At 39.8% G+C, this 13683-nt stretch overlaps 1 protein-coding gene across 5 annotated transcripts in view; it reads right to left on the reverse strand.

Annotated features, from left to right (window-relative positions):
• Positions 1 to 13683, reverse strand: part of CDHR1 (cadherin related family member 1) — a 532835-nt gene that overhangs the window by 323837 nt on the left and 195315 nt on the right. For all 5 annotated transcript variants that reach the window (XM_044056525.1, XM_044056524.1, XM_044056526.1 and 2 more), the window contains one exon: positions 5226 to 5304. In XM_044056525.1, coding sequence (XP_043912460.1) covers positions 5226 to 5304 — 79 coding nt within the window. The remainder of the gene's footprint in view (positions 1 to 5225; positions 5305 to 13683) is intronic.

Below are 13683 nucleotides of genomic sequence, written 5' to 3' on the forward strand. Positions count from 1 at the left end.
TTATTTATTTTACAATTGTTGACCGGAAGTGTCTGACTGAGCTAAAGCCCTTTTTCAGCGGAGGCCCAGGGAGAAAAGCTCCAAATAGTACAAACAATTTAACATAACATAGACTACCCTGGTAATTTAAAACACATGCAGTAGTCACAAGAGTTTAACAGTCTAAAAACAAAAAGGAGATAACACAAAAGCATAGGAAGTTAGATAAAAAGCATAGGGAGTATGCTATATATACTAAGTATTATGTATTACATAAACAGTAACAGTAACTCCAGAGATATTTATAGATTTGGAAATAAGAAATAAAGTTTAGAAATAGGGGAGAAGGAACAGAGTAAGTTGAGAAGGGGAGATAAGGGTGATTATGGGTGGGGGGGTAAGGAGTAATGGAGATAGATGGTTACTGTGTAAGATGGATGTGGTCAGACAGGGTGAGAACACTGGCAGGTCCCAGGGAAAAAAAAATCACTGTTCCACAAAAAAAAAATAAAACAACAACAAATGAAAACACAACATAAAGTGGGGGGCTTTGCCCCCACCCCCTACTTAAATTTACCAACTCCAAGATCGCCCACAGTGGAGGAAATGTCCAACCGCTGAAAACAGCCCAGCGATTTTTTTCCCTGGGAAAAAATATCGCTGTTCCATGTCTTCACTATTTTGGTTGTTCGGCATCTAGGGTTCGATCAAAGAGCATTTGCTCTTATCAGCTTTTGATAAGCTGATATAGACCCTTTTTAAAATACTCTTTGGTGGCAGATTTAAATTGTTTCGGGTGTGCGAGGGTCCTGATTTCAAGTGGGAGTTTGTTCCATTCAGTAGAGGGATGGTAGCTATATGTGTTGCTCACAGTTTTTGACTTGGGTTTGTAGACATTGAATAGGTCTTGGGTTGAGCTCTGGAGATGTCTTGTAGGGGAATGGTGGGAGATGTGGGATGATAGGGCTGGACAGAAAGCTGGCTGACATAAAATGGAGTGTATGATTTAGAGCTGAGATTGAAGAAATGGATGAGGTAGTTCAAGCTGGTTTAGATATTTTAGGGAGAGACAGTGGTGGGATTTATAGGTTTGTTGAACTGCAAATCTAGCTGATTTTGTGATAAGTTGACTCTAGCTTGATAAGCAGAGAGGAGTTGAGATTTGTGAGTATTAAGCAAGGTAGAAGGTAAGCATGCGTAATAGTGAGCCTAGCTTCAGTGGTGAGGATTTTTTTATTTCTATACAGGAGTCCTAGCTTCTGATGGGTTTTTCTGATACAATTTATGTGTAGATCAAATTTTAGTTGATCATCAATGGTAATGCCAAGTAGTTTTGTGCTGGATTCGACTTCAATAGGAGTATTGTTTTAGGGACATTATGGAGAAGGGAGATTTGATGTGGTTAATGGTTTTAGGAAGAAAGAGTAGCAATTTTGTTTTTTTAGGGTTGAGGATGAGATGCTTATTTGAGACCTATGTCTCAACTGAGTTAAAGGATGACTGGGTAGTTGATAGGCATTCGGAGGGTGAGTTGGCAATAATGCTGACTATAGAGTCATCCACACATTGGACAATGGTAGACAGAGGACAAGGGGAGTAGAGTAAGTTGGTGACGATATTAAAAAGTAGTGGTCCAAGAATGGATCCTTGGGGGACACCCATTCATACTGGAAGGGGAATAGATAGTTCAGAGTGCCATCTCACTGATTGCAGTCTGTCAGTGAGGTAGCTAGAGAGCCATGCAACTGTACCAGGAGAGAAGTTAAGGTCTTTTAGTTTGTTTAGTAGCAGAGAGTGAGACACAGTGTCAAAAGCATTTGAGAGGTCAAGGAATAGACAAGAGATGATTTTATGATCATCTTTGGCTAGAGTAATAATGTTGAGGAAGGATAGTAGAGCTGTGGTGGTACTATGCTTGGGTCGGAAACCATGCTGTGTAGGTGTGAGTAGTTATTTCTGTATGAGATATTGCATAACTTGTTTGTGTATACATTTCTCCAGGACTTTAGAGAGAGGGGAGAGGATAGAAATTAGTCTGAAATTGGAGATTTCTGAGGAGTTACCTCCTTTATGAATAGGAAGAGTATAGAATTGTTTCCAGATTGATGGAACTTTAGATTCAGAGATGGAGTGATTTATTAGGATAGATACAGGCAGAGCAAGGGGGTGAGCTGCTATCTGGAGAAAATATGAAGGGATATTGTCAGCAGATACAGGGCATGGTTTTAGCTTAGAGTGCAGAGTTTTAATATACGTAGTGGAAACCGGTTTAAGGGAGTAGGTGTTTATAGAGTTAGTAGTTGAAGAAGGTTCAGAGAAGTTAGGAGTATTGGTGTTCGAGGGTTTGAGGTTGGGGTTAAATAGTTTGGATATCGATTCAATAAAATAGGTGTTAAAGGTCTTGGCTGTCTCTTCAGGTGACCTGACTGGGCATGGATTGGATGAAGATGAGTTGCCAGGATGGAGTATTTGGTTTATAGCATTCCAGAATTTTTTTTGGATCAGATTTTAATGTTGTTGGGGGATTATAGTAGAATTTTCTTTTGTCTTTGTTGATGAGTTTTTTTGTTTGATTTCTAAGTTCTTTATACCTTTGCAAATTAGTGAGGCATTTAGATTGTACATATATTTTCCAAGCCATAGCTTTGATTTTCAAAAGGGTGCAAGTGGTTTTAGATAGCCAGGGTGATATGTTAGCTTTTATCCAAACTTTTCTGGGTGGGGCTAATGAATTTAAGATGTTAAGGAAAGTTGAGTTGAAGGCTTTGACTGCTTCTTCTAGTGGGAGCTGGGTGAGGAAGCTCCATTTAACTTTAGAGAGGAGGGTTCTAAATGTTTCAGGATTAAAGTTGGAAAGTTTACAGCAGATGATAACCCTGTGTAGTTTAGAGAAGTATATCTGAGCACTTTTATAGGTGAGTGATCACTCAGGGAGTCAGGAAGTGTTTCTGGATTATGGTATTGCAGGGATTTGAAACAAGTATCCAGTCTATTAGGGAGCTTGGGGAATGGGAGTTATTATTATGGGTAGGTTGAGAGATTAGATGTGTAAATCCATATAGATTTATATGGTGTAGAGAGTTAGGATTACTCAGGGTTTGCCAATTAATGTTTACGTCCCCAAGAAGGATGGCTTCATTAGAGATGTTTTGAGAGAGATATGAGAGTATATTTTCCAGCAGGGGAATGTTAAACCCTGGTGGAATGTAGATGGCTACTGCTGTAATGGTAGTATAGTCATTAAGCTTAGGGTTAGCTGCCAGTGGTTCAACCAGTGTAAAGGATGGGAAGTGAGGTCATTTGAGTAAACTATGGCAACTCCATCACCTTTCTTGATTACGAGATCAAGGCAATGTATATTGTATCCAGGGGGAAGAATGTCTTTATCTAGGTTTTGGGGTTTTAGCCAAGTTTCAGTTACAGAAATAACATCTGGGGTATGATGAGATATCCATGCAAGAATTTGGCTTACTTTGTTACGGATGTTTCGAGTACTGATAAAATGATAAAATAAAAAGAGACTTGTTTATTAGTTGTGGATGACTGACTAGTGTTGGGAGAGGCATTTAGTAAAGTGGTTGAGTTAGTAGTAGGTCCTGGGTTTGGATGCATGCCAGCTGACAGGAGCAGGGTCATAGGGAAATAATGAGGTTTCATTTTTAGTGGGAAGGTGTTAAGGTACTGCTTTGTTTTTAGATGTTAGTGAGTGGGAGGGAGGAATTTTTATTTTAGGGAATAGGGTGTTCATGGGAAAGATAGATGCAGAGATAGCTATGAGTTGCTGTGGATAAGAGAAGGTATGTATGTGTGGTTGGTGGGAGCTTTGTGAAGAGGGGTTAAGAGTGTGGGAGATGATGTGATAGTGAGTAGGATGAATAGTGGAAGCAGGATTAGGGCAGAGATGACTGAGACAGGCATTATTGAAGTGGGAAGAGGTATTGCAGTTCGGAGAAGTGGCCGGATGTGATGGCTATTACAGGGTTAAGATTTTGAGATAGCAGGTGGAGAAAGGTTGATAGACAACAGTGGGATGAGTAGTAAGGAAAAAGGTAGAAATTAGCAACTATATGGTTGTACAAATTAAATAAATGAGTGTAAAGATTATTTGTGTGTATTTCTGTTTAAGACATCTGCCCCACTTTACATTTAATGACTGTCAGATTCATTATGTAAATTATATAGAGCTAGATATTTGTGTTGTTTGTGTACAACACTGACAAAACAAAGTATGCTGTTTAGTAGAATAGTTGCCTCTTTTACCAGCTATGATTTCAAGTAAATCTGTGTTGTCTTATTTATACATGATCTATGAGTTTTTTGATTGTGACAACTTGTTAAAGTTGACACAAAAGTATCTGATGATTATGACGATAAAATAATATTTATTGGGGTAATGGAGGTGTGTAGCTCTGTCTTTCATATAACTGTGACAGTAGTGTACATCTTGAGACCATAACACTGATGCCCGGGGGGGGGGGGGGGCAATACAAGCAGTTTGGACTTTGCATAAAATAAAATAAAATTGTTCAGTACTTGCCATCCACTTAGTAAACGTGTGCGTGTGTGTGTGTGTGTGCGCGTGTGTGTGTGTGTGTGTGTGTGTGTGTGTGTGTGTGTGTGTGTGTGTGTGTGTGTGTGTGCGCGCGTGTGTGTCTGCATGCACATATGCTAGCTGTAGTATATCATTCTAATAGAAAACAGATGGCAATTATTACCACGTTTTGTCCTACCTATTACCTAGAATTACCATTAATAACATAGTGTAGGTGAGTTAAGGGGTGGATCAAATACTTTGCCTGAAAGTATTAGAATAATCTGTGATTGACAATAATATATCCATAATATTGACTCATGGCTTAATGTCACTCTAGCACTGGTGTCTATTTGCATTTTGAAAGTTACTATTATATAGCATCATTCCCTAGTAACAGTTAATCCCTTACATTGTAAACAGAGCCAGAGGTGAAATATTGAACTAAAACATAGCTGAGAAAGGGTACTGCAAATAATATCTGACCAGTTGGCACTATAAAATTCAATGTTTAACCATTCTGATATAAAACTGAATACTTATACATTCTAAGTCGATGAAAGCTGCTTTAGTATGAACAAATGTGTTACTCTTGTAACGTCTGTTTATGGCAGAGTAACACACTATTGCTAAGACGCTTAGCACTCATAGGACTCTCACTATTTGAGTATGTTGCTTCCTGGTATAGAACTAATTATATATTAAAGATACATACCATTCACTATAGCATATTGAATACTATTGGGATTTCCACGATCTCCATCATAAGCCACCACAGTAAACACTTCTGTTCCCTAGAGATCAGTCAGAGAAAGAGTACCAAATGTGAGCTATTTTGCATCTTTGCACATATCGCACAATATAATCCAACAATTTATGGTTATAATGGACTGAAAGCTCAGGGCTATGACTTCAATATGCATTCTACTTCTTAATGTTGGTACAGTGTGGTCAGCTGAGTTAAATCACTGTATTTTAATGCAGCTGCATGATTATAGTGAACAACAATCTAAAGTCATTGGTTATGGATTACCTTTGAAACACAGTTAAATGTCACATCATGTAACTAAACAACCAAATATACCACAGCTGAATGCTTTACTTAAAAATATGTTTGTTTATTCTTCACAAGTCACGTCTGTTTGATCTAAACTATTCATGATTCTTTTAGTTCAAATTAGAAGGAGATTTTTTAATGAATTTTTAAACTTGATATTATATTATTCTCAGCCTGAAAGCTGCAGCACAGACACGTAATTATAGATGCGGAATTCTATTTCTGCTTGGATGCTTTTAGCCAGCCAGTGTTTACATCTGCCATACTTACATTAGTTAGAGTATAAGTACTTGTCCTGTTCCACTTCAATAAACACACAACAATGAATGACATTTGACGACCTTTATTAAACTTCCATAAGCATGATCATTAACCAGTAGTTATAAATTTCAACCAAAAAATTACACAGGTGATAATAACGTCCATGAAAGACATAAAATAACCATAAGGGCAGCGTACTACTCACCCTTGAATAAGCAGCATTCCCCATGTGCTCACTTATGCTTGCACTAACGAGTCAGCGTTCCCGCTCACCTTCCATTAATTGAATTACAGCACTAATGAGGCAGCGTTCCCGCTCACCTTCAATTTATTGAATTACACCACCATCCATATAAGCAGCTCATCTTGCTTATTAACTTGTCCACCAGAGCAACTGCTCACTTTCCTTCCAAACTTATTGAATTGCACATCCATCACCAGAAGGGGAACAGAAGAGGGCAAGCCTGCACCTCTTCTCCACCTTCCCCACTAAAATACACACTATCCCTGCTAATAAAAAGGGGAGGGGAGGCAGGGTAGCAAGTTCACACCAAAATGTGACTCCTATTTCAGTTACACTTAACAAAACCCTCTAATCCCCTCCCTATTCTTACCTCATTTCCTCCTAACATCCCTCCCACACATTTAACCCTATCCTACCCTTATTCTTTTAATCCCTCCTAACCCATGTATCTAACACCACACTGAAGATGTCCCGGGACAAAAGGGTCTGTTCCAAACCTCATTTGTCCTGCTCCACTTCAATACACACACAACACCGAATGACATTTGATGACCCTTATTACACTTCTATAAGCATGAATGTCAACCAGTAGTTATAAATTTCAACCAAAACATGACACAGGTGATAATAACATCCATGAAAGACATAAAATAACCATAAGGGCAGCGTACTGCTCACCCTTGAATAAGCAGCGCCCCCCCCCACTTGCTCACTTATCCTTGCACTAACGAGGCAGCATTCCTGCTCACCTTCAATTTATTGAATTACAGCACTAATGAGGCAGCATTCCCACTCACCTTCAGTTTATTGAATTACACCACCATCCATATAAGCAGCTCATCTTGCTTTTTAACTTGTCCACCAGAGCAACCGCTCACTTTCCTTCCTAACTTATTGAATTGCACATCCATCACCAGAGGGGGAACAGAAGAGGGCAAGCCTGCCCCTCTTCTCTGCCCACCAGCCTGACCAGGCTGCCCCCCCTCTCTCCACCAAAATTCCATCATCTAGCCACCATTAGGAGATAAGCCCAAACATCATTTGGTGTACAATAATTACCAGGATATTACCAGCCCCTGGCAATTTCCTAATGATTACAAGGGCATGACCTGCCACTGGACCAGGAAAACTCAACCCCCAACCACCGAGACTAAATAAAAGCAATTGCGTACCACCCTTCCCATAGCAACCCCCTTTTACTTGCCCAATGACATGTAGAAACAACCCGAAAACTTTCCAATACCATTTAACAGTTGCCTTGCTAACACCAACTTCCCATTATAAACAGTAAGGCACCTAAACCCCATGATAGCTGTAGCAATCTGACCCCTCTTAGTTTTATCAGTACCTTTGAATGCCAACAGCAATATACTGAACTTGAAAATTCCCTACGCCATTAGTCGAAACAAGATTATTGACATGCCAACTCCATCCAAAATGTAGAAAATAAACCATACCCTTTCTCTCCTTCAAGTACAGTAAATCAAGCCACACTTCCCATGCAAGGACACCCCATCTAGCTCACCACCTGAACCCACTTACTCAATGCAACCCACTAATACCCTACCCCTGAAAGCTGCAATCCTACCCAAGTCAATCCTAGAAAACAATAATACAGTGTAAATTCACTCCTGATGCTCCCCATCCAAAACTGTTGAGAAGAAAATATAACAAACAATTCCATATGTGACTGCCTTGCTAGAAGACCATGACCTCTTTTCACACCACTCCATTAACCGACATCAACCTCAAAGCCTTCTCTCACCTATCAAAGCCACCTTCCTTCAACCTACCAAGTAATGCCCAGTCAGCCCGTCTTCCTTTGCAACCTCCGAAGGATCTGTAAAAGAAAAAACTGCAAATACTTCATTTACACATAATCATAACTTCTTAATGACAGTATGCACCACCACTGACATATCTCCTTCATCAACTGCTTAAAATGTATTTACTACCGTATACAAACACCAGTGAAACTTAAGATGTGTTAAAACTACCTGTAAGATTTTCTCCACACCTCAGAGTCACGATACAACTGATACCCATGCAAAATAAAACAAATGATTGCAGTAAAACACCTATTGTATAAATAAATATTATCACTCTTTTCCCAGCCAAGTGGTTCCCAATAACATTGTTAACTGTAATTAAGAAAAAACAACATCCATAGTCATACTATTATAGCCTATTACCAAACTTGAGGTGTAAATTCCCCCCACGGCTCCACCTATATCCCTTTTGGACACGGGCAACAATCACCCATGTTCCTCTTAAATAAGAGCAACATGCAATGCACTCTGGATTAAGGAATCTTACTTACCTGAAGCTGACTAGTTCATCAAAACCTTAGAACCATTAACCTAGTAACTACTCCCGCTCCTCAAATTGGTGCCACTCCTCCCACCAGTAAAACCCAAAACTACCCCTAAGCAAATATCAAACCCTGCTATAACTTGCCCACAACATACCCTATTCTCCCTTGGCCTTACCCTACCTGGCTGCACCAACTTTGAAATGCCTTAATGAGTACAAGACAAATACTTGTTAACATACCATCTATCAAACATCAACCCAGCCTCCCCCAGCAAAATACCTTACTTCCAAATACAAGTGCATAATAACCATAAATAAAATGAACAACCCAGCCTCCCAAATCAGCTACCTCACAACTCTGCTTCTTACAGGCCACTGACCATTGTTCACTCTGTACCTTGTCCTTTGTATCCTTGGTGTGCACCACTCTGGCATCCGAGATATCCACAGCAAGTACCCTCATCAATCTTTCGGACCTCCTTCATTCTGGCAAGTCAACCACCAGCCACTGTGTGCCTCCACCTGATAAGACCACATTTTTCACACCATCCGCTGATACAACCTCTGTGCTGAACCATCTGTGACTGCAATTGCGTAAAAAATCCCACCATTGCACCGCCATCTGCAAAGAAAAATGAAATGTAAGTCATATGAAACAAAAACATTCTAACACAACTTAGCCCACTTCATCTACCTCCCCAACTCTTGTCCAGTTTCACCATACACAACTCATCCCACTAATGACACAAACTAGCCCCCTTCATCTACCTCCCCAACTCCTGTCCATTTTTACCATACACATTTCAACCTACTAAATTTCCACTCCCAGACAGTCAAACTCAAAAAGTTTATATGTGACCCTCCATATCCCCCTTAGCAACTGAAAGCATTAACAAGTAACACACTGACAGTATCATCACCCTACAACATTTAGTAGTTGATGTAAGCACAGTCCTGTCTACCACAGTCCCCCCCATTGACATCACCATGCCTGTCCTACAACCCACCCACATCGTGAATAAATGCTGGTACAAGAGAACAGCCCATAGTCAAGTCTCCTGCTATAAGTTATCAATCACAACAAACAAAAGCTCCAAGCCTGTAAGCAATTCAGTGACAAGAACTTTATGAAAAAAAAAAGAATGCCAGATGTAGCTTCTACCGCCGAGCACTGCATGCTGAAGGACCAAACTAAGCATACCACATTACTTCAGGCTGCCAGACCCCATGTTGTCAGACTTCAAGTACCTATCAAATATTTAAAGCCTGCAAATAGACCAAGAGTGACATACAATATAAGATTCAGCACTCAAAAAGCAAAGGCAAAAAGAACACCAACGCCTACAGAATTAAATACCACATCCTCAGGGCATCCCTCTTAAACTGTCAGTAACTCTCTGAAGATCCTCCCCATCTCGCTATTACCTGGAACACAGGATTAAGCAGTTAATTGGGTTCATACCTCTCAACTATACAGACCTCGCAGTATGTCCGGATTTGTCTCCTATCTTTGGTTTGTTCCTCCTAAAATCTGTACTTTTCTGTTAAATAGCTGAGGATTGAAGTCATTAAATAATGACAAACATTTGAGTTTAAGACTCCACATCCTTCAGAAAATTCATGCTACTGCAAATTCTTCCATCAACTTTCCAAGATTGTAAGAGCAATATTTAAAATCTATCCCTATTTGTCTCCCCGTCATTTAGGCTTTGCCAATGTCTGTCATCTTAACTTCAGTCTGCAATGGTTTGCCACAAATATATTAGAAACCACAATGTATAAAACTAGAGCAATGCTCTTGGCAGCAATTTTTTTTTAAAAACTACAAAATTGATATTTCGACAAATAAAATCATTTGAAAATATGCAGGACCCACCCAAGAATTGATTCTACAACTTAGTGTCCTGGTAAAATTAGCAGACTCTTTTAATGAAACTGCATGTCCCCTATTCACCCCCCCCCCCCAACCAAAGAAAGAAAACCATTATTTACCTATTTCTGTAGTTACTTAATTTATGGCACAGTTTAAACATCTATTAATTAGACAACATCCAGCACCTTCATAGCCACAAGAAACGTACCGTAACAGACAGTAGCACTACACCTGTCTTTATAACAACTGAAATTGCTAAGTTATCTTGCATGGGAGTTAACTTAAAGCAGCTGGCAAGGATATCAGTTACAGGGAACTGGATGACGTGGGGTGACACAGGATTATCCTATAACTTTACAATTTGATAAGGTTTCCAGATCCTATGAAGTAAACCCAACTGTTGATTGCCTTGTGTGATATTTCTTTCATAAAGTCCATGATAGTCTACTCCCACAAACAAGATGAGCACACTAGCTTGCAACCCCACAGGATGTAAGTCTGACTGAACTGTAGTCGCCCTGAAATGTCAGTAATACAGATTAAAATAAGAGATGCATGAGGACACCCAGTGAAAATCTTGACAGTCGAAAAGTATACCTCGTCTGCTTTCCACCCCCTCATACATGTGGTCTCTTTTTTTTTTTTTTTTTTTTTAATTAAGTGCCAACGGTACACTGCACTTGCCCTGTAGCAACCTCTTTCCCCCACAGAACTCGCAGCCTGTGAAATGGCCATCGCAACTCCCTCCATCCTATAAGCAGAAATAAAGACACACAAGACCCGTACAAGTGGATGAAAGGACGTAATGGCACATACGTATCAACACAACCAGGAAAGAAATCAGCCACAATTCTTCCAAATGTTCCAAAATACCATGTCTACAGCTATACATTATTCTGCTGTCTTAGCAGGAACTCAGTCACTACACAAAGTGCAAAATGCACTAAAGCCCTAACACCTAACGAGCATGCTAAGTCAATAACAACCTCAATAAATACATTTGCTTTAGCTTACTTTAATACCCTTCATCTCACGTGACAATTAAACTCCTTTCTCTGCCAACACCCAAAACATCCCTACCCTTTGTGACATTCCACAACCAACTCACCATATAGAGAAAGATGATATATAACTCGACCTGAATAAAAATCTGGACATATTGCGGCCTTTGCTCGGCTGAGAGGCCTGCTCTTACTTAACTCTGGAAGAAGTCATTAATAAAATGATTAATAACATCAGGGGCCAAGCTATGAACAATTCTACATGTTGCTCCTATGAACCTAGCATCGATCGCACAACCAATTTGCCTGCGGAATTTCTGTTTCTGAAGGGTATGAGACTGCTCAGATACTGCTAGACTCTGCCACCCTTGTATGGACCCGTAGCACCCTTTTACAGACTAGTAGCTGCCACTTTTCCTTGTACTGCATAAGTAAAAAAAAAAAAAAAAAAAAAAGAAAAAAGGGTTTGCAACCATTCCCCTTTGAAGCATCTGCTTCTCAGCTACGCTATACACCAACTGAATATTGGCAGAGAAACAGAAACTGAGCTATACGATTTTACCAGAGGTACCAATTCCTCCGTGAAATGATCCAGCTACCTCGTGATGTGCACGGTAAGTTAAACTAGTTTGTCAGCCCACACAATCAAATGGAAGTGCCCGCTGAACAGCCAATTCGACCATTAAATCCCCGACCACAGTTGCTCCTGCTCATGCACAACAACTAGAATTACCAACAGTTATGCCTAAGCCCGCAAAACAGTTCTCTCAGCACCATGATGCCAGGCAGGGCTGTAGCCCGGCCATTACAAGCAAATGAAGAGATACCTGGAGAACACTGCCCAGCTGCTCTTGCAACCTCAATGCCCCCAACGAATTAATCCCTATTGGAAGCCAACCACGACAGCCACTTAATGAGGATCCCCAAATACCGAGCCCCAGCCCTAGCCGCCAACTGAAAACTCAATTCACACATTCAGATCCAGCAACACACTGGGGTCTTATATTTCAAGAAATGTACCCATTTGAACACAGTCCAAACCCGCCAATACTACTAGTAATGAAACTAGCCCCTTCAGCAACAGCAAAAAAATTAAAGTCATCGCAGCATTAAGAATTAAAACACAAGCAATCCCTGAAGAAACCCCCTTTCTAAATCCCCAATCGAAAAAAAATAATAAAAAAAAAAAGAATAAAAATAAACTTTTCTCCATCTTCTTACCCTTATGTCTTCCATGACCTACCTGCTTCAGGATACCTACAGGTCATCTGGGCATGACCCTGCCTTAGCAAGTTCATGCCAAAATGTGACTTCTGTTTCAGTTACACTTAACAACACCCTCTAATCCTCTCCCTCTTCTTTCCTCATTTCCTCCACACATCCCTCCCTCACATTTAACCCTATCCTACCCTTATTCTTTTAATCCCTCCTAACCCATGTATCTAACGCTACATTGAAGATGCCCCAGGACAAAAGGGTCTGTTCCAAACCTCATTTCTCTTAACACTTACTTACATGTAGTTTCCAAGAGGATCTTATGCAAAACAGAGCATACATCATGCATATTATGCATTTATATGAATAAAGCAACAGTACAGGAACATGGAGCCACCTCAAAATTACCAAGCTGGGTGCAACTAGATTTACTGGGCAATTCTACTGACACATGAAAGAGATCACTCTTCTGGCACAAGCAGAAATCCCCTTGTCTAAGATGGACAGAAGGACTAAATGATTTTTTAAGATATGTGGAATTTCCAGTAGCTAATTTGGACACAAAGTCAGTATTATGACATTTTCCATCCCACTAAAGGATTTAATTCATTATTACAACAAAATTAATAATATTTATAATAGACATTAAAACACCAGGAGAGTGCAGCCCTCATGGAAAGTCTGAGTATGGACTCAAGTAAAGCAATGCCACTGTTCTCAAATGTATCTTGCTAAAGGGGCAGTTTCATGATAGCAATTCAAAAAAGTAATAAGCATGAAGGCCAATAGGAATCTTTACTAAGTGTTAATCAGAATACAGAAAGAGAAATATGGGGGGGGGGGGGGTGGTGGTGGATGGACAAGAATGGGACACTGACTCCAGGTACAAAAAAATTTCAACTTTATCAGCATTGTTTCCCTTGTATGAACTAATATTAAATGTGCCACTATTTCTTTACTTTTCCTTTGGCGAAATGCAGCATAGCATATTTCAAATGAAACTGCTACAATATAGAAATATACTGTTTTTTTCTGATGCTTGGGCAACAGATAAGCATATGGTTATTTTCATAACCATCAATGTTAGAAAACTGTGAAAGCAGACATTTTTTTACAGGAATATAAAATTTCCCATAAACATGTACAAGTGCTAAGTAAAGTGTGGAAGAGAGTATGCATGATGAAACCTAACAGATATTCCAAAACTAG

The sequence above is a fragment of the Protopterus annectens genome, chromosome 14.part0 (genome assembly GCF_019279795.1).
Source record: "Protopterus annectens isolate FY-2018-M chromosome 14.part0, PAN1.0, whole genome shotgun sequence".
Taxonomy (NCBI): Eukaryota; Metazoa; Chordata; order Ceratodontiformes; family Protopteridae; genus Protopterus; species Protopterus annectens.